A 22,052-nucleotide genomic window follows, 5' to 3' on the forward strand; every position below is an offset into this window, starting at 1 on the left:
GATATAAGTTAAAAAAATTTAGACTTCCTTCTGCTTCCATGTACCTAGTGTCGTTTATTGACCATTTGTTGAGACAATTCTTTTCATATTATTGAAAAGGAAGATTTTCTTCACCGAAGTTTGTATATGGTAACTTATCTTAACATATTCATCCCGTTTTTAATCTCTTACAAAACACACTGCAAATAACAAAAGGAAAGAAGGTAGGTTCTACAAGGTGCTGTAGTAATAAGAATAATTGGCGTTTTGCAGGTTTAACTTGTAATTTCACCACAAAATTTAAGTTAGGGAAAAAGGTCACTGAAAGCGCAACAGAACATGTAAAAAGTGTAAACAGCAGATGCAATTAAAAGGTTCCAATTTCCAAAATTTGTCAACCAATTCTACTAGAGTACTAGTAATATGAAAATTTAATTCTCCAACAATCTGAATGAATTAACAGAACCTATTCCCACAATTCTAGAAAAACCAAGCATTAGGAGGAAGTGGAAAGAGCTTTTTACAGTCTCAAAAACTCGAAACTCTCCTCAAAAAATTACTCCAGTCAAGAAGTCAACATTGCTATGAAGCACACCAACAGCACAATCAACCCAACAGCACAAACCCAGCACCACCATTTATGGTTCTTCTTCTTCATCTGATTGGCATAGTAAAGACTATTAGTTCCACCATGGATGTAGTTACCAGCACTGGCCATATTATCTTCAATATTGTCCAATTTCTCCCCTTGTGTCTCAACCAGAATAGCCATATCAAGAAACACTTGGTGAAGCTTGTTCAAACTCCTCTGAATATCCATCACAGCCTCATGTCTAACCTGATTTCCCATGTCAGCATCTGTTTTCCCAGCCAAAAACTCAACTTTGAGACTCCCTGAGATCATCTTGTCCATGACCTCCTCACTCGGAACCTCGCCGGTCGCGCTGTAGTACCTTCTCTTCAAATCTTCCTTGTAATCAGACAGTATCTTGTCCCTCAAGGACCGAAACTCATTCATCATGTCCCTAAGCTTGACCCTCAAACCATTTGTGACAGAACTCCTTGTCCTATCAATTGGTGTACCCTCTTTATAGGACTCTGATAAAGTTCTATTGGCTATGTTGGATTGGTCCAGGACCTCAAGCCTTGCCTTGATGATCTTGGCCTTGCGAAGCACCGCAACCATGTCAGATTCCATGCGGTCTCTTAGTCCACGGAGGACTTTTGCACTGTGTGTGGACTTTGCTTCTTCATTCAGTTGCTGAAGATCAAATAAGAGATTGGTGATCTCTTCCATTTCAACCTTGATTGCATCCACTTCTTGGAAGAACTGAGTGAGATTAGGGTCTTCTAGTTGTGTGGGGTTGAGTTGCCCTGCTTCAATATCACGTTCATTTTCAAGGTCCTTCATGACCTGTTTCTTCAGTTCAACATAACTTAAGAACGATTTCGTCATCAGATCATTCATCTTTGAAAAAAAATTCAAAACTCAGCACCTGAAAAAGAAAATCAAAACCTACAGAATTAATGTAATAATTTAAATGAAGAATGGAAACAAAACAATAACAACCAAATGAGAATATCTAAGAAAGAAAGCAAGAAACTTGAACGGCTCTAGGTTACATGAAAAGAAAATGAAGCATACCCTCTTGGACAGATTCAAGAAATGAGACAGTTTCTCAATGGATGAAAGTTCTTGTCATGAAGCAAATGCCCAAAGTGATCTAAGAAGAACAAAGATAACAAAATCAGAAATGAGAACCAACAGCCATTTTCAATGCACAGAGAGCCAAGAATTAAAGAAATCGGTCATCAAAAATCAAATCTTTAGCGCCATGCATGGAGAAATGCGGTCTCAGAAATAATTTTTACACAGCATGTATGAAAAAGACTTAAGAGATGGTGTCTAACAAAGCCATGCACTTTGAAGAAGAAGAAGAAGAAGATTGAACCTTTGATGAAGGGACGTGGCTATAAGACTTGAGTGACAATCTTGAATGCAATTTTCAAACTTTGAGTCTGTTTTCGTTAAACAAAAACAAACGCATGCATATATGTGAGTAAATTTTGAAATTAATTTGTAATAATTCTAAAACAAAAGTATCCGTTGCCCTACTATATAGTCTCCTCTTCACTCTTAACTCTTAACGTAACTGTTACAATTTCAACCGCCAAGGGGTCAATGCCGTTGATTTAAAAAAAAAAAAAAACTATTTCCCATCCTGATCTAATTTTAAACTAGCGTTTTTGAAATTTTTCTAGATTTATATCCAATCATATGTTATTTAGAAAAAAAAAATTATTTGCAAGAGAGTGAATATACTAAAATTACACTTAAAATTTATTTTACCTTATCAGATACTTTATATTTGCAATTACTTTAAAGAAAATAGAAAAATTAATTCTAGTAGAGAAAAAACATTCATAATTAAAATGGGTAAAATCAACGTTCGCTTGAAATAAACCACCGTATATGATCTTCGCCTTTAATTTTGAAATTTTGAAATTAATTTGTAATTCTGAAACAAAAGTATCCGTTGCCCTACTATATAGTCTCCTCTTCACTCTTAACTCTTAACGTAACTGTTACAATTTCAACCGCCAAGGGGTCAATGCCGTTGATTTAAAAAAAAAAAAACTATTTCCCATCCTGATCTAATTTTAAACTAGCGTTTTTGAAATTTTTCTAGATTTATATCCAATCATATGTTATTTAGAAAAAAAAAATTATTTGCAAGAGAGTGAATATACTAAAATTACACTTAAAATTTATTTTACCTTATCAGATACTTTATATTTGCAATTACTTTAAAGAAAATAGAAAAATTAATTCTAGTAGAGAAAAAACATTCATAATTAAAATGGGTAAAATCAACGTTGGCTTGAAATAAACCACCGTATATGATCTTCGCCTTTAATTTTGAAATTTTGAAATTAATTTGTAATTCTGAAACAAAAGTATCCGTTGCCCTACTATATAGTCTCCTCTTCACTCTTAACTCTTAACGTAACTGTTACAATTTCAACCGCCAAGGGGTCAATGCCGTTGATTTAAAAAAAAAAAAAAACTATTTCCCATCCTGATCTAATTTTAAACTAGCGTTTTTGAAATTTTTCTAGATTTATATCCAATCATATGTTATTTAGAAAAAAAAATTATTTGCAAGAGAGTGAATATACTAAAATTACACTTAAAATTTATTTTACCTTATCAGATACTTTATATTTGCAATTACTTTAAAGAAAATAGAAAAATTAATTCTAGTAGAGAAAAAACATTCATAATTAAAATGGGTAAAATCAACGTTCGCTTGAAATAAACCACCGTATATGATCTTCGCCTTTAATTTTGAAATTTTGAAATTAATTTGTAATTCTGAAACAAAAGTATCCGTTGCCCTACTATATAGTCTCCTCTTCACTCTTAACTCTTAACGTAACTGTTACAATTTCAACCGCCAAGGGGTCAATGCCGTTGATTAAAAAAAAAAAAAAAAACTATTTCCCATCCTGATCTAATTTTAAACTAGCGTTTTTGAAATTTTTCTAGATTTATATCCAATCATATGTTATTTAAAAAAAAAAATTATTTGCAAGAGAGTGAATATACTAAAATTACACTTAAAATTTATTTTACCTTATCAGATACTTTATATTTGCAATTACTTTAAAGAAAATAGAAAAATTAATTCTAGTAGAGAAAAAACATTCATAATTAAAATGGGTAAAATCAACGTTCGCTTGAAATAAACCATCGTATATGATCTTCGCCTTTAAATAATATATAGTCACATTTCATTAAATAAATTCAATGATACAAATATTATCTGCAGGGAGAAAAGTTCTTCCTTCTCAAGGATTTGCGAGTTTCTCCCTATTTTTCTCACTCCTAAAATGTTTCCTCCATTTTCTGAACTCTGATGAAACAACAACTTGCATGTTGCAATCATGTAAACAATGTTTGAAAAATAATATATGTATAAGCTGAACAAATTCTTTGTTTCTAAGTCTGTGATATTGTGCTTTGCTGGTTGACTTTTTCAGCCTCAAGCTTCCTTAACATTGATGAACTCAGCTTAACTTCACCCGAACCTCCAGAGACCAAATCTACAACTTCAATCTGCATATGATACATAGAAACAATTTCTAATATGTCATAGAAATGTTTTGACAAATTAGTTTCTTACTTTTTCTATGGTGAAAAAAAAGTAAATAAATAAACAGCTATACCTTCAACTGTGAAAGGCCTCTTTCAGCTCTTTTCCTGTTTACTGCTAATCCTCCAGGTACTGTCTCTTTGCTGTATGAGAACCAACATGAGTCAGGTATCAAAGAATTCACAAAATTATGCTACAATTATTAGAAACCTAAAAGATTTCACAAAATTATGATAGTAATAAACTTGCTCAAGTCTCTATCAGAGCAACACTCTAATGATCATGATCATCAAGATCAGAAAACAACAAATAAAACTGGCATAACACAAGCTTACAGATTACAAACCTTACAACCACAGCCTCCAAATCTGCATCCACGATAGAAGGCCCATAAGGATCTGTGATTGGTACAGCTTGCACTTCCAGTTCTGGCTTGATAGACTGCATGGTTTTGCATACCAATTTCAAATAAAAATTTATATAAGATTTTTTTTCTTTCAAATAAATCTTAAATGATATGCAACTGATGGATGGATGTAGATTAGGACATCATTCATTTTCTTTCCATCCACCCTCAGAAACTAATAATACAAAGACACACCACTTAAAATAGACATGCATATGTCAACAAAATAATATAATAAATAAATTCATCCATCATTAAGAGGGTAAACTTTTCTTGGCTAATAATTATGCTCGTTTAAGAGAGAGAGAGAGAGAGAAAGAGGGGGGGGGGGAAGAAAAGTACATGAAATAGAGGAGATTATTTTTGATAAATTATGTGTGATAAGGAAAACATTGCCTTTGTACCTTTATGAAAGTTTCAACATTGTGTATCCTTTCCTCAATAGGCTGTATCAGTTCAGCAAACTGCAAAGTAGAGAAGGATCATATAAGGAAATTTCAAACCTAAAAGCAAAAGCAAAGCCTGAAGAGATGAGGGAAAGTGGCTCTTTTGTGAGTAAAATCCATACACCAAAAATTATAACTTGGTAATAAGGTGATCTTTCATCTTAAAGTTGAAATTACCAGTTAACAAGCTCCATTATACAATGTTTAAATCAGTGAGCTCCTATACAATTTAATAGAGAAACTTTTGTAAAAAAATATAATTCCCAAATTTCAAAACTGAATTTCTCTACCAAAAAAATTTCAAGAGACAAAAAATTGAAGTACTTAACAGTTTAGTCAGTTGTGGCATGATACTCAGTTTCACTACTTTATATTTTGCACATTGACTACTGAAAATGAATATATTGTCTGGAATTTGAATTCAGACATACTCTTCTAATTAATCTGATCAATCCGAAAATAATTTGACTCAGACACCAATACTAAGCTACAAGAGTTCAGTGAGAGAAGATGACACCGAAAGAGGGGGAAAAAATAAAAATGAAAAAATCAAAGCCTAATTGTTTCTTTCTTGTTTTAGCACTCAAGTCTCAACTAATGAATGATCATGTCTTGGAGGCTCTTCAACTATGACTTTCTGCAACACAAACCATACCTGATTGAAATTGAAGACACAACAGTGTGGAGCAGATAGAAAAATTCACATTTTCAATAGAACTAAGAGGATAAAAAGAATCCAACTTGCAACAAATCAAGAACTGGTTGAACTGTAATACTAAAAATTAGTAATCCACAGCATGATGGGACCTGGGTGGGCTACACAACTTAAAACATAAAATTGAAGCTGCAATTATACTACTGCGCAGGTACATGAAAAATCTAATTTTGGACATTGACACAAATAAACAAATTAGTTTACTTTTCTCTTCTCAGCACAGAGAAGGAAGCTAATCAATTTTGAACGAGAGTAACATTATGATATACGTAAAATGAAAAAAAAAAAAGGCTAACCTGCTTCTTTGCGAGCATAGGTCCATCGCAAACTCCGATCACAATCCGGTGCCTTGCCAACTGTGCTGAAGCCTGCTAAAAAAGTTTCAACATTTCACATTACATAGATATATAAACTGGAAATTTCTAAATGAGAGAGAGAGAGAGAGAGAGAGAGAGAGAGAGAGAGAGAGAGAGACGGTGAGGAAGAGGCGGTGGCCATCGTGCAATCGGTCAAAGGTGCCGCCGTTGACGACAGCTTGGTAGGTGTTGGGGGGAGAGAGGGTGGGAAGCAGCATGGGATCATCTTGAGCGGCCATTGGAATAGCTTAAATTCAAAACAAGAAAATGCGAACACATTGAGGCACCATTTGCGCTGATTTCAAAACATAACTATTTCTAGTTCTAGTGTCACTTACCATCAGCCTCGCTTTTCTTCTGCTGCAGGTTCAACATAAAAGCAGAGGCGTGCGATTCGAAAACAACGGTCCAGATCTTCCGGTTAGGTTGGTAATTCCTCAGGCCGTCAAAGGAGCTAGCACGGTGGTTGGTGAGAATACCGTACGGTGCAACTATTTGCGTGCCAATATTTAAAGGTGAGAATACCACACGCTTGATGGTTAGGACCTAAAGAAAATCAGATTCAACAACCGAAACGTGCGGGAGATTTTAGCCGCACAACAAGAATGTTCAGCTCACCTGTGGTCCCTCACTACAATTACATAATTATCCCGGGGTAAGTACGATTTTGGTCCCTAAAGTTTAGCCCCAAAATCGAATTCGTCCCTCTTCTTATTTTCGATATAAAATCGTCCTTAACGTTTTTTTTGTATTAAAATCGTCCTTTTTATTTTTTTTGGACAAAAATACCCTCCCCTTTCCCCTTTCCCCTCTCCCTCCACCTCCACCCCCGGCGGTCCCCAAACCCCCCAGCACCACCACCACACTGCGTCCTCCCCTTCCCCCCACCTCCACCCCCACCTCACCCCCCCTTCCCCCCCACCCCCAGCCCCAGTCACCCCTTCCCCCCACCTCCAACCACACCGCGTCCTCCCCTTCCCCCCACCTCCACCCCCAATCACCCCTTCCCCCCACTTCCAACCACACCGCATCCTACCCTTCCCCCCCCCCCCCCCCACTCCCACCCCCAGTCACCCCTTCCTCCCACCTCCAACCAAACCGCGTCCTCCCCTTCCCTTCACCTCCACCCTCACCCCGCCTCCCCTTCCCCTTTCCCCTGCCCCCACTACCAGTCCGCGTCTCCACCCCTTCCCCCTAACACAACCACCACCACCACCACTACCAACACAACAACAAATAACAAACAGAGATCAATGAAAACCAACAACTCAAAATCAACAATGATTCAACAAATCAAAGATTCAACAGAGAAGGAGGAGCATAGGAGGAGGAGGTCGCGGCGGTAAGGACGAGGAGGAGCAGATGCGGCGAGGAGGGCGAGGTGCAAGGGCACGACAGCGGTTCACGGACGTGACGAAGATGAGAGGAGGAGGAGGAGGCAGAGGCGGCGACTGGGGTGGGGGGAAGGGGACAGTGGAGACGGGGAGGGGGAGGGGACGCGTGGGGGTGGGGGGAGGGGACAGTGGGGGTGGGGGGAAGGGGGAATGGGAGGCGGGGATGGGGAAGGGGAAATGGGAGAGGGGGAGGGGGAGGGGACAGTGGGGGTGGGGGGAAGCGGGAAGGGGAGGGGACAGTGGGGGTAGGGGTGGGGGGAAGGGGGAAGGGTAGAATTGTCATTAAAAAAAAATTTTAATTACAAAGGACGAAGTTAAATACAAATGCAACATTAAGGACGATTTTAATGGCAAAATAACAAGAGGGACGAATTTGATTCTGGCACTAAACTTAAGGGACCAAAATCGTACTTACCCCTAATTATCCCCCAATTCTGCTTAGGAAAATGTCTCAATTCAACATTTTATCGTAATATCATCTTACTAATATTTTGCATCGGTTTAGGTGTCCGATTAACACTCTGACCATGGATTGTTTTGTAATTTGGTAATATATGTCAAGAAATCTAAGACATTTTAGCGATTTATTTATTCCTGCCAGTAAACTGACATTTAACAGCTGAGTTTAATGCCTTACGTGGAGATGATGTTGATGTAAATGTTACTATGTTAGTACCTTGAACCAATATTCCAATTAATCAATTTGTTTCAAGTCTACCACCCAAGTTCTGCTAACAGTTTGCCATGTCTATTTTCTTCATCAATCATCAAAAGAATCGATCTATTTCTGAAATTTTGAATGTTGCATACATGTTCATATAGCCAAAGTAAATAAATTCCACTTGGGACTAACCAATAAGCAAATAATTTTACACTTGAAAGGTAGTGACTCTCAAGATATGGAAGTGGTCTTGTTGGCTGTTGCAAAACACTCGTTCAAGAAATCAGTAACCTCTGATAAATACAAGTCCGGAAAAGTCCTGTAATGATCCACATGAGGGGATGAACCGAAGTTGAAGGACCTTACCCTCCTTCCCATCCTCCTTTGCTCCTCAATGAACCCTTCTATTGATTGGTACGGAACCACTTTGTCAGCCGTACTATACAGGTATAGCTGAGGGCAAGGTTGCTGCTTCAACAGCACATTCACAACTCTTGTTAACCTCCTGTTTGGGACACAAGACAAATTAGCTTACTATATAGTACACAACTACTAGAACAACAAGAAACATTGGCATTGAGAGAAGAGACTCACTGATTCACATCAGGCAATTTCAATAGAAATGAGAACAACTTCTCTAAAAGCGCCAAGACCAAGATCTCCATTCTTGAAGGTTCATTTTGTTGAATGTTTGATGCGTTAACTTCAGTCTCAGTGGCTTGGGTCGAAGAGCTGCGCTTCTTCAATATGGCAGCAGAAAAACCAGCAGCCCATACCTACAAGATCAATATACAATAGCTCACCATATTCAATTTAATTCAACAACAAAGCCAAGAACAATGAACTAACACATCAAGTTACCTGTGGATTAAAGGGTTCTCCTCCTCCAGAATCAACAATGCATCCTTTAATCTTATCCATCAGATCCTGTCTATCGAGCATTCTCGCAAGAATGGAACCATAACTGTAATAAAAAGAAAAAGAAACGAAATTACGAACAATTAGTAATGTAACCACCCACCAAGATTGAAATCACGAGGGAATGGAATGGGATTGAACATACATACGTAAACCAACCAGTGTTGCTGAAAGTGTGAAACACCAAACAGCGTTGCCTCCCATCCTCTTCGTCACGTGACACCCACGTGATGAGCTCGTCCGCCAGCGCAGAGATTCGCCTCTCAAGTATCCTCCCAAGGTCGAAGGAGAGCAGCTCCCTCACATCAACCACGAACGTCATCGCGTGTACTCCACGCGCGTTGTACCACTCCACGTACCTCTTGAGGTGCTTCGTCTTCGCTCCCAGCCACCCCAACAACACCACCGTCGTAACCCTCCCTTCCGCCCCGCAAAATCCCATCTTTCCCCCAATTCTGTTCTCCGAAGCAGGGTTCCAAACGAACCCGCCACCATGAGAACGGGAGAGGAAGGGGCTGACATTTTTTATAGGGTGAGAAAAGTTGAGGTTTTGGGAGGCGGTGAGGGAGGAGAAGAAGGTGAAGGGATTGGGATTGGGATTGGGATTTGGAAAGGTGGGAAATTGAGAGGAGCAGATTATGGGTGTTGCGTTACGGTGGTAGCAATAACGAAAAGGGAGCGCGGGTTTTGATTTCGGCAGATGGAGAAGAGAATGTGAATGTGAATGTGAAGTGGTTTTCTGAAGAAGGTGGCGACCAAGAATTGAGGGGTTCAGGATCCTCATATGAGCCTCCATTGCCGAATTAGAGGATGATGATATTGCTGTGCTGTTTCGTTTCACTGTTTTGATCGAAATTCAATCGAATGTTGAAGCAGCTTTATTTTCATTGTAAATGCGGACCATATTTCTCCATCCAAGGATGGATCATTACTCTCGTAGTATATGCTTCATGCTTATGCCCCAAACTAAGTGACATGTATGTGTAATTGTGTATTTCTGTAATTCTGCGTGTCTAAGAATTTTGTGCCGAGGAGTGATTGGCTAGTAAATTTTGTGATTTATAGTTATTAATTAGTTATTATGGATATTTTTAATAATGTAATGATGTGAGATTTTTTTTTTGTTGATTAAGTACAGGTCAAATTTTAATAAAAAATACTGACCTTTAGACTTAGTATTTTGTATATGTTTCGGAAATCAATTCGATTTGTATTGACCCTAAAATAACACAAGGTGGTTTTTATAGAAAAAATACATCTATTTTGATTCTTGTCTATTTTTGGCTCAATTTTTTTTATATAGAGACTTTGTGTGTGTGTTATCTGGATATAGAGTCATGGGGTGCAATACAAATATGTGGGACAGCTTTTTTATAACTGTCAGGCCCAACAACTCGGACCGTGCGAGTTGTTTGAGTGTCATATTTTGCATAGTAAATCGGTAGGTCCGATTTGAGGATGAAGAGATGTTGGAACTCTAGAAGGTGTAAATCGTACCCTCCGAGTTGTTAGCGGTGTGAATTTTTTTTTGTGTGTTGTGTTATGAAATCGGAGGGTCCGAGCTCAGTTTTTTATTATTTTTTTGAATTCACTAAAGGTAATCGCATGGTCCGATTTGGTTCGGACTTTAAATAAAAGTTGGTGAAAACTGGATCAGACCCAACAACAACTCGCATCTTCTTTTTCTCCTTCTTCAACGGCTCTTTCTTCTGATTTTTAGTTCCTCTGTTCTTTACTTGTTTCGCATAATAACTAGAAATCTAAAACCCAAGTTTATGAGCTTGTTAATGTGATTGAGAGAAATGAGTGACAGAGTATTATTGAAGGTGTATTATTTTGGTCAGATTTTGTTACAAACATCTGAAGGAGTAACATTTGTTTGTGATAATCCGTTAGATGTTGTGATTCCTTTCACAATCTCATTTGAAGAGCTCAAAGGTGTGATCTGTGAAGAGATTCATTCTGAGAGGGCAAGAAGAATATCCTGTATTCTGTATAGATATCCTATACAAGTGTTTGGTGGATTCGTCCAGTTTCAAACGAAATATGTTACGGACGAAGCGAGCATGCAATATGTTTTCCATGTATATTGAAAATCGGAGTCAACTCTCGTTCATCGAGTTGTATGTTGAGTTTGAGCAATCTGAGGCCGACCAGAATGTTTTACGGAAAGATTACAATAGTGATAGTGAAGAAGAGTTCGAAAGCAACTACGAATTTGTTCGTCCAGATGGAGATGAGGTTGAAGGTGACGGAGCTATGGCTCCGGATGTGTCTGACGTGGCAACTGCACTGGCAAACGATGTGCCGTTTGAGGAGCCATCATTCATGCGAGTTTTGGATTTGGAAACCATGCATGTTTCGGAGTTTCCGGATTATATCAGTGCAGGTACGTAATTCTCCGTACTCATAAGAAGGATTGAAATTATTTATTAATTTATCTTGATAGTTGGACCAAGTAGCTTAGTGAGGTGTGTGAAAATATACTCGATAAGTATTTATTTTTTGTTTACCTGTTTGTGTATTTAACTTTAAGATAGAAAATTTATTTGGGAGTTATTGAATTAGTTGAATATAAATTAGAATTTATTCGTTAATAAGTAAATTAGTTAAATATCCGTTAGTATTTATGAGGTAATTTAGTAAATTAAGTAAATATAAATTGGTATTTACTAATATTTATTAGTAAATTTGTAAATTATATTAATATAAATTAGTATTTATTAGTATAGAATGGTAAACTAGCAAATTAGTTAAATTAAAATTAGTATCTGTTAGCCGATTAGTTGAATATAAATAAGTATTTGTTAGTAAATTAGTTAAATATAATTATTTTGGAGGTTTTTATCATAATTGATGCAGTAAAAATTGTTTTACCTTAATTTTTGAATGTTTAAATATTTGTGTTTTTAAAATTGGTTGTATGGCTGTCCTCGTGGCAGAAATTTCTTTTGTCGCAGATGGTGAATTTGCCGTTGGGATGGAATTCAGTTTCAGGGAAGCTGTTATTAAAGCGATAAAAGAGTATACTATTCGAAGAAGCGTAGACTACCGGGTGTATGAATCTGAGCCGTTGACATTTTATGCGAAGTGTACACAGTATGGGTCAGGGTGTGATTGGCTTATCCGGGTTAGCATGATCAGCCGGAAGTACTATTGGGTTATAAGGAGGTATAATGGCAGTCACACATGTACCAGAGCCACAATTTCTCTGGATCATTCGAAGCTGGATTCGACCACAATTGCAGAAGCAATTAAACCGTTGGTTGAGGCTGACCCCGCCTTAAAGGTAAAATCGATTATAGCAGAGGTGCAATCGAAGTTCAACTACACTGTTAGTTATCAGAAAGCATGGTTGGCTAAGCAAAATGTAGTGAAAAAAATATTTGGAGGCTGAAAAGCATCGTACGAAGCATTGCCTATATGGTTTGAGGCCATGTGCCACAAGGAGCCGTCAGCTGTTGTTCATTTTGAGACTATGCCTGCATATCAAGGCGATGACTTGGTGACTGATATCCAAGTGTTGCATCATGTCTTTTGGAGTTATTACCCCTGTATTAGAGCATTCAGACATTGTAAGCCAGTTGTCCAGGTGGATGGGACTCACTTATACGGAAAGTACAAGGATTGTCTACTAGTGGCAGTGTCACAGGATGGCAACAACAATATCGTCCCAATTGCGTTTGCGATTGTGGAGGGAGAGACTTCAGATGCGTGGCACTTTTTTCTGAGTAACCTTCGTCAATATGTTGTCACTCGGGATGGTGTGGGACTGATATCTGACCGTCACGAATCCATAAATGCAGTTGTGGAAAGGAGTAACGGGACTTGGTCACCTCCTAGAGCTTTTCATATGTTTTGCATCAGGCATATAGAGTCGAATTTTTTGAGAAAATTCAAGGCGCCGTACTTGCAGAAACTGGTCATCAACTTAGGTACCGCTCAGTATAGCTAATTAATTTTGTCACAGAGTTCCCTTCAATAATTGTGTTGACCTCTTTTGTTTCAAATATTTCTTTTTATCCTTCAGGATATTCGAGGACGGTGCGGGAGTACGAGGTGCGTTACCAGCGTTTACGAGAACGGGGCGAGGCCTACACTGACTGGTTAAACCGAATCCCCGAGAACAGTATGCGTTGGCTTTTGACGGTGGATATCGATGGGGTCATATGACGACGAATCTAGTAGAATGCATCAATTCAGTATTGAAGGGTGCACGCAATCTCCCGGTGACTACCCTTGTGAAGGCTACATTCTACAGGCTTAACGAGTTGTTTACCCGAAAAAGAGCGGAGGCGGAAGCCCGAATTAATGCTGGCCATGTGTTTTCTGATGTCGTGACCTCGAAGTTGCATGCAAACCAACGAGCATCAGGAAACATTCAGGTTAGTTGCTTTGACCGGCAGAATGAGGTCTTTGAGATGCGTGAGATGCCAAGTGGATTGGAGTTTGCAGTGGACCTACGTGGCCTTCGATGTGACTGTGGTGAGTTTCAGGTGGACTGGATCCCCTGTCGACATGTGTTTGCATGTTGTGCCAACCAGCGACTGGATTGACAAGTGTATGTTCATAATGTGTATAAGATAGACCAAGTTCGTCGGGTGTACCGAGCAAGGTTTAGGCCACTAGGTAACTCCACTACATGGCCTGCTTACAACGGACCTCGGTTTATCCAGAATCCGTTCCTGAGACGCGTCACGAAAGGTCGCCCCAAAATGACGCGCTTCTTGAATGAGATGGACACGCGAATGTTACGTCGGCCTAGGCGATGTAGGCTATGTGGAGCTGAGGGACACAGCCGTAGCAGATGCCGTCAGCCAGGTGGTGCAAATGCCGATAGAGATCGTCAGTAGATTCTTATTCTGAGATGATATTATATATGTGGCATTATATGGTTTGTCAGGAGCTGTTTATTTGAGTTAACAATGTATGATATATGTAACATTGTATAATATGAAGAACCTTAACCTAGTTTATGTGGCGTTATAAACTACGTCAATCCAGCCTTATACTCTATATGAAGCATTTCATAATATGACATTAATTAATACATAGTCCACAGAGTTAATCCCTTTAATAAGTTCATAAGTACATAAATACTCTAAACATACCATCTAGTAAAACTCATTACCATAGTTCACATTATTGATACATAAAATCTCTAAACATACCATAGTCCACGTTATTATGAATACATAAATACTCTAAACATACAATAGTCCAAATCATTAATACATAATGTCCAACACATGCAAAGTATCCTAAACATAGTCCACATTTTTAAGACAAAAATAAGAGTATTACACCACAACTACTTTTTTATTGTCCACTTTACATCATTCACAAAGTTCTTGCATTTCTTTGCGGCCCTTTTGAACACAGATGGAGTATATCGATTAGCGCTGCGACGTGGCGGATCAATCCTCAAATTGTAACATTTGCCTTTGTCATCCGGAGTGTGTGCCTGATCTGTATACACAATAATAAAAATAATTAAATATTGTGATATTAGGTAGTCAAACCAACATGGATACAACATTTCATTTAGTAAAACGACACAAAGATACCATTTATGAACATAAAATGAATAGCTAATCAAACATGTAAAGCACAAGACAAAACATAATACCATCATTGTGGGATTCCTCATCCTCATCGAACTCCTCTATTTCATCCTCCTCATTCGGGTCATCTACTATATACGCATTCGTATCTAGCTCGGGTGTGTTAGCATCTTCTTGAAGAGGTCCCATGGAAATACGGTTAGAATTTTGACTATTAAGAACTCCGCATCCACCTTCATTTCTATTAGAGTCAACAGATACGAACCCTCCAAAAGCGACCGATGAGGTATGACACGGGAGCCTCGCATCCAATGAATACCTACCCGCCAGGAACTCAGGTTGATTGCCATATTGTGATTGTCCTGCATCTGCAGCCATGAACCCAAGCAATTGGCTAAAAGAACCTCCTTTTCTGGGTTCAAACTGTGACATACCCCAATATTGTTGATGCATTGGAAATGACGGGGTGAACTGTGTCTGAGGTACGTACTGGCTTGAGAACTGAGGTTGTTCTTGTGGAAGTGGATTCAGAATAGATGTTTGCGGCGACTGTGGCTCCAGTTCCACATTGTCATCATCCGCATCTTGACTATCCTCATCCATACCCTCATTATCCTCATCTATACCCTCATTACCCTCATCCATATCCTGATTACCCTCATCACTGTCTTGACCCACAAGATTCGACAAGTTCAAGCGGTCCCCATATTTTGACCGGTACCAGTCCATGTAAGTTTCCAATGGATGCTGTGAATTCATGGGAAGCTCAGAAAGGATGTAGTTATACCTGTTTGTCCAATGCATAACCCAACTTGAATGACTCGGTATTGTGGCCCAGTTAAGATTCTTAGGACCAGTCAGGACTTCTCCATGGGCCTTGTCCAGACTCCACTCTTGAGGAGGTACTCCCTGTACGAAACCGAACTGTCGCCTATACCTATCGATAGCATGCCACTCGATACATTCAAATGACACCAACAGAACAGTAGCACTCCACACAACCGACTGCATATAGATTTCAGCAGGAATGATGTTCGGATCCACGCGATCCACAGCATATGCAACCCACACAAACTGGAAAAAAAAAGAAACTACTGATTATAACCCAGAATACCAATAACAAGAACAATGCAAGAAAGCTTTATAATTATGTTTCAGGACACCAAAGCCGAAACTAAGAATTCTTTAATTAAAACACACCTGGCCTTCCTGGAGTTCATCAAAGGCCTTCCTAAAGTGAGCTAGATTCAGATATCTATATCGTCGGTAACCACGCTCCCAGTTACGCCACCTAATATCATATATTCAATTATCTAAACTGGATTTTAAATATAAAGTTATAGCTAGATTGTAACGTAATATTACCTGTTGGCTAGTGGAAAACTGTGGGGTTCCCTAGGAAGCGGCGATAGATATGGCAGTCGGATCCAAGCCCAACCGAGCAGAAGTGTTATTGGACCATCCATTTCCTTACAATTATAACGAGATGCCCTGCATAATGCCCTGTAGAGGTGTGCTAGGCATGCCGATCCCCAACTATACTGTCCAATACTCGCAAAATCACGAAGCAAGGGTAGAAACTTCCAATGCACACCTGCCCCAGATTTATCCCCAAACAAGATCGTCCCGATCAGCAACATAATGTGGCACTTCACATACCTCTGTATACTTATTTCATCAGTCAACTGAATGTTTTCTTTTAGATTCCGCAGCCAAGTCAGTTTTATGCAGCATCCTCTACACTCTGACTTACGTGGTGCGATTCCAAACTGATGCAAACACTCCACCTCCAACGCTGAAAAATTACTAATTGTCATCCCAGTAACTGGAAAACCATCCGTCGGAAGACCAAGAATTAGAGCAACATCTTCAAGAGTTACGGCACATTCACCAATTGGAAGGTGAAACGTATGTGTATCAGGGTGCCAGCGTTCGATTAGAGCATTCACGAGTGCTTTCTGATTTTGTACGACACCAATTTGAGATGCATGATAGAATCCAGTAACTCGTAAATGCTCCTCCACTTGATCGTTGTACCGATCCGGCGGAACTGGATGGTCACAGGTCAACATTCTTAATTTCTGCAAGAAACATAATAAATTATTAGTCAACTCATTAACTACTATTATTATATCACTTACTACTAGAAGACAAGAATTCTTAAGCTACAGCCACTCATTAACAAAATCTACACAACTAACTCAACAACAAATATTACTTGAAACCACACATATGTCATAAATTTTTTGACTTAATTTGACTAAAACAAATAATTAGTACTTCCAAAATGAATTATTCATAACATTAACTAATGAATACATATACATAGATTCATAATACATACATATACATACATTTCTAATACATATACATAGATTCATAATACATACATATACATACATTCCTAATCAAATCTCAAAAAAATTAGTACATTAAAGATGCTATTTGTTTATTTATTTGCGATATGAAAAAGAATTTTTTAATATCTAACATTATTATTATTTGTAATATTAATTATCTATTAACTATAACTATAACTTAACTAAAATTACATACATATTTCTAAATTTGAAAAAATATTAATAATTATTGTCATTTTTTCTTAAATTCATTTTCTAATAACAATAATAATTAACTTCCTAACAATAATAATTACAATTAACAAAAATAAAGTAACACACTTTTACTCATAGCCACAATAATATTTAATATTCTAACAATTATAAATAATTAAAATTTTATAAAATATTTAAAAAAAGGACGTTATATCCAAAAATTAATAACAATTCGGTTAACATTTTATAATTTATTTTCTAAATATTTTCATATTTTTATTTCTTCCAAAATTCTAGTAATTATAATAAGAAATATTAAACAAATTAAAAAAACTATTGCGCTTTTCTTTTAAACTGCAACATAGTCCAACAGTTGAAAATAGTATTAACACACTAACAATAATAATAATTAACACACTAAATAATAATTTTTATCCAAAAATAGTGAAAAATTTAAAGAAAAAAATTAAAAATAGTCCTAACCATTCTATGATTAATTCTAAGTTCAGATCTTAACAATAATAACAACAACTAAGTTTCTAACAATAATAACTATAATTATAAAAATTAAAAAAAATATTAAACAAACTTACATAATCAGAATGACTAAGATAGTGCATAATATGAAGCTCAGGGCGATCAACATCTTTAAATTTATTTTTTTTTTTTTGACATTTTGTTATTTTCTCCACCATGCAAACCCACCAGCAGCAGAGAAAGGAAGCACAACTATGGAGTTTTGAGGTTGAAAGTGAAGGCTCAAAGTAATAACTCGGATGGTGGGTGAGAGTCCTTAATACATCCCGCGTTTTGGTCTGTGGGACACCCTTTGGGGAGCTACATTCGCGTGCCGCGTGTTCACCATGCAACAAAACGGACCATCCGTTTTCGTAGCACCAACTCGGACCTTCCGTGTTGCACATTCGGTGTCGCACGGTCTAATTTATAACACACCTGACACCACATCCATGTTTACCTCCCGATTCCCATAACCCGATGAAACACACCCTGTGGTCCATATAAAAATTAAAAATGTCTCTTTTCTGTGTGAGTTATAGTAGTTTTTTCATCTTTTTTCACTAAATTTAACGAAAAATATCTACATGACACTTAATGTTATTAATGTAGATACTAAGTTACTATTAAATGATATGTTGGTGAATAAAAATTGGTCAAAAATTAATGTCTTTTTATGAATAATGATCACGAATCGATTTATTTTTGTATGAGAAATATTCAGCGGTAGATTTGTTTTCTTATACGAATTTAAACCTTTAATTAACAAATTTTTAAAGATTGTTATCTATTTCAACAGCAAATTTTTTCGTGCATATTTGTCTTTTGTGTGTTCTTTACTGTTATATTTATGTTATGGGATAATATTAAATATTTGAACACTTATAAAGATAAATAAAAATGGATTATTATGATTAATATTTAAAATTTCTTCTATGAAATAAAACAATCATTTGTGCAAAGCAACAAAGTAGTAAATTAATATATTTAACATGTATTTTTCTAATTTCAAAGAAAACATAGATATTCATATATTATATTGATAAGGATAATAAAAAAGGAATCTATCTTTAATAAGTTAACATCTAATAGATAGAGACTGAATTTAATAAGTTACCAAAATCGCCTCGTTTTATTTTTATAATAGATAGAGGCTGAATTTAATATTTACTCTGGTTAAAGTCATAGGACACATTCGAAAATCACATAGTTGAGGCAAGTGCAAAAGCAGGACACCCTATGATTGCTTTGGTTAGGGGAGAGCAGTGTTTCTCACGCTCAAAAGTTATGGAGTCACTCTTGTTTATGTTTGTATCTTCCAATCACCTACTAGTACCATTTCATTTTATCTTTTACTCATTTGTATAGCTACTTTAAATTAAAGTCCAAACAGCATAGTACTGTTAATATGTGATTACCGTGTAGGGTGATCTAAGTGATCATGCAAGCTTTGTTAAGGCAATCAAGCAAGTTGATTTTGTCATCTGTGTTACCTAAATTATTTTTTTTATCAATAACAAGTTTATTATTGTAATTATTTTATAATGAGAATACATAAAGAGTACATAATATATAAGGTGTAATAATTTAACAAATATTTTTTAAAAATTTTTTTCATTTTTTTTAATAATGAGAAGAACTTATTTTTCTTCTTCTCTTAATCTCTTTTGGTTCATCAAACCATCAACATCACAGCTTGAACAATTTAGGGCATGAAATTTTTTTCATAGTGCAGCATGGAGGGCAACCTGTGAATCAAATTAAAAAAAAAGTTGTGAATTGAGATCCAATCTAATTTTGCCATTTTCTTTCTATCCCTATTTTTTCTTTTAACATTTTCTTTCCCCTTCTTACCTCTTCCTTCAAACTCATCCAATAGAATTTGATGAGAAATTATTTTGCAAGATTCTTTCTTGGTGAACATAAATGTTCCGATCAACGAGTTGAAAGGAAGAAGATCTGAATCCTCGTTACTCTGTGATTCATTAATTTCTCAAAATGGCGAACATGGTAAACAGATCCTCTTATTGTAGAAGTCGTGGAGCTAAATTGGCTCGCCCTCATTGTAACAAGTAAGGCCACATAGAAAATGTATGCTATAAGAAGCATGGGTACTACTCCCATTTCTATCAACAGCAACAACATAACACCACCATCAATCACGTGATCACTGATGGGCATGATGATATACTCAGTGACAAATAATTTCAGCTCAATTATCTCCAAGAGAACACTGAAATATCAAGATCTGGGTTCACTCCAGAGTAAAGATTTGCCTTGTTAAAGTTTATCAAAGACAAAAGTGTGCAGCAGCAACCTCATAATGCAAATCAAATTTTGACTAGTTCCATTCAAACTTCCACTCCAGGTAAAACCATTGCATTACATTTTAATGCGAGAATTATGAGTATTATCACTCCAAAATCTGCACTATGAATCATTGATTTCAGTGCAACAGATCATGTGATTTTTGACTTAAAAGATTTTGCAAGTTTTTGAAATATTGCTCCAATCAATGTGATATTGCCAAATGGGACCAAAATTGTTAGCACAATCATTGGCACAATCACATTCTCTCTAAAAAATTTTTTCTCAAAAATATTTTATACATTCCTTCTTTTGATTTTAAATTGATCTCTGTGTCAAAGTTAACCTCAAACTTACATTGTCAACTGTTAATCAATGATAAGTGTTGTGAGATACAAGATCGATCCACATCAAAGATGATTGGCATTGCTGAGTGTATAGAAGGGTTATATACAATGAGTAGAGAAACAGAATTCTCTCACTTTCCCCCTCTTTCAACAAAGCAACCTTCATTGGCAGCAACTACGACTACTACTCATCCCACCACACTTTCACACAGTGAGCACAACAACATTTGGCATCTTAGATTAGGACACATACCCATGCATAAATTAATTTTTTTGAAGAAGTATTATCCTTTTATAGATTGTATTATTTTAAAACTTTCTTGTGATTCATGTCATTTTGCAAAACAAAAGAAATTATCTTTTAATCTTAGTACAACTGAAATAAAAGATTGTTTTGACTTAGTTCATATGGATATCTGGAGTCCTATTTCTGTCCCTTCCAATGAAGGACATAGGTATTTTTTGATTGTGGTGGATGGCAAGAGCAGATTCACTTGGATTTTTTTTTATGAAAACCAAATCTGAAAAATCACAATTAGTTATTGATTTTGTGAATTTTGTCAGAGTACAATTTGAAAAATAAGTTAAGTGTATAAGGACTGACAATGAGCCAGAGTTCACCCTAAAATCTTTTTTTGCATCAACTGGAATTTTATACCTAACTTTTTGTGTAGAAATACCAGAGAAAAATAGAATTATAGAGAGAAAACACCAGCATATTTTAGGTGTTATTAGAGCACTGCTATTTTAATTAGGAATTCTACATTATTTTTGGCAATACGCAGTTGCTCATGCCATTCACCTAATTAATAGGCTGCCCAGCACTGACTTGGATAATGCTAGTCTTTACAAACTTTTGTATGGTAACTTACCTGACCTTTCATATTTAAGAGTATTTGGTTCTCTTGCATATGCCTCCACATTAACAAATTCAAGAACAAAATTAGACCCAAGAGCCAGAAAATAGCTTTTCTCGGTTTTAAATTAGGAACAAAGGATTTTCGACTTATTGATTTAAAATCAAAGGAAATTTTCATATTCAGAAATGTAATTTTTATGAAACTCATTTTCCATTTTTACATTCCACTAACACTGACATTTCTATAGTATCCACTCGTACTCCACAATACATTGATCTTTTTCAATATGATACACCATCCACACATCATTTACAATCACCCACACATACCACACTCATAGATTCAAATGAACATTTCTCAAACTTAATGCACTCACCAATTTTCTCACACACTATTGCACCCATTACCACACTACACACTAACAATGCACCTGCATCACAACACTTTGACATCACACATGACTGCATTACTAGAAAATATGAAAGAGTCAAGAAATCGCCTGCTGAACTATCATTGTATGACAATCCACACAGCTCATTCTAACAACTTTGCCAACTTTAACTCTTTATATCCTATCTCACAACACTTGTCATATGATAAACTAACCCCAAAATAAAAGTCACTTTCTCTAGCCATCACCTTAAATTAAAAACCTAACACTTATGAGGAAGCGACTGCACATGAATGTTGGAGAAAGGCAATACAAGATGAATTGACAGCTCTAGATCAGAACAGAACTTAGTGTCTCATTGAACTCCTAAAAAACAAGAAGGTTGTGGGTTGCAAATGAAATTTTCAGATAAAATTCAATCCCAATGGCACCATAGAGAGGCACAAAGCGAGGCTAGTTACAAAAGGATTCACTCAAGTG

At 36.7% G+C, this 22,052-nt stretch overlaps 4 protein-coding genes across 4 annotated transcripts; all 4 read right to left on the minus strand.

The window, feature by feature from the left end:
* Positions 1 to 434: 434 nt before the first annotated feature.
* On the minus strand, positions 435 to 1,991 carry LOC130979238 (syntaxin-112). Its single transcript, XM_057902622.1, has 3 exons — positions 1,932 to 1,991; positions 1,625 to 1,703; positions 435 to 1,475 (listed from the first exon to the last, which is right to left on the minus strand). The coding sequence occupies exon 3, from the start codon at positions 1,445 to 1,447 to the stop codon at positions 545 to 547; it is 903 nt and encodes a 300-aa protein (XP_057758605.1). The 5' UTR covers positions 1,448 to 1,475; positions 1,625 to 1,703; positions 1,932 to 1,991; the 3' UTR covers positions 435 to 544.
* Positions 1,992 to 3,751: 1,760 nt separating this feature from the next.
* On the minus strand, positions 3,752 to 6,844 carry LOC130979239 (phosphopantetheine adenylyltransferase-like). Its single transcript, XM_057902623.1, has 7 exons — positions 6,398 to 6,844; positions 6,179 to 6,306; positions 6,000 to 6,071; positions 4,947 to 5,006; positions 4,483 to 4,577; positions 4,210 to 4,279; positions 3,752 to 4,099 (listed from the first exon to the last, which is right to left on the minus strand). The coding sequence occupies exons 1-7, from the start codon at positions 6,432 to 6,434 to the stop codon at positions 3,983 to 3,985; spliced, it is 579 nt and encodes a 192-aa protein (XP_057758606.1). The 5' UTR covers positions 6,435 to 6,844; the 3' UTR covers positions 3,752 to 3,982.
* A 1,305-nt stretch (positions 6,845 to 8,149) lies between these two features.
* LOC130979850 (uncharacterized) lies at positions 8,150 to 10,004 on the minus strand. The gene is made up of 4 exons (XM_057903394.1): positions 9,182 to 10,004; positions 8,976 to 9,078; positions 8,709 to 8,890; positions 8,150 to 8,619 (listed from the first exon to the last, which is right to left on the minus strand). Exons 1-4 carry the CDS (start codon positions 9,826 to 9,828, stop codon positions 8,346 to 8,348), a joined length of 1,206 nt encoding a protein of 401 aa, XP_057759377.1. The 5' UTR covers positions 9,829 to 10,004; the 3' UTR covers positions 8,150 to 8,345.
* A 4,113-nt stretch (positions 10,005 to 14,117) lies between these two features.
* LOC130982290 (uncharacterized) lies at positions 14,118 to 18,130 on the minus strand. Its single transcript, XM_057906243.1, has 5 exons — positions 17,745 to 18,130; positions 15,962 to 16,677; positions 15,797 to 15,887; positions 14,662 to 15,670; positions 14,118 to 14,501 (listed from the first exon to the last, which is right to left on the minus strand). Exons 1-5 carry the CDS (start codon positions 18,072 to 18,074, stop codon positions 14,344 to 14,346), a joined length of 2,304 nt encoding a protein of 767 aa, XP_057762226.1. The 5' UTR covers positions 18,075 to 18,130; the 3' UTR covers positions 14,118 to 14,343.
* Between the last annotated feature and the right edge of the window lie 3,922 nt (positions 18,131 to 22,052).

The sequence above is a fragment of the Arachis stenosperma genome, chromosome 5 (genome assembly GCF_014773155.1).
Source record: "Arachis stenosperma cultivar V10309 chromosome 5, arast.V10309.gnm1.PFL2, whole genome shotgun sequence".
NCBI classification, from domain to species: domain Eukaryota; kingdom Viridiplantae; phylum Streptophyta; class Magnoliopsida; order Fabales; family Fabaceae; genus Arachis; species Arachis stenosperma.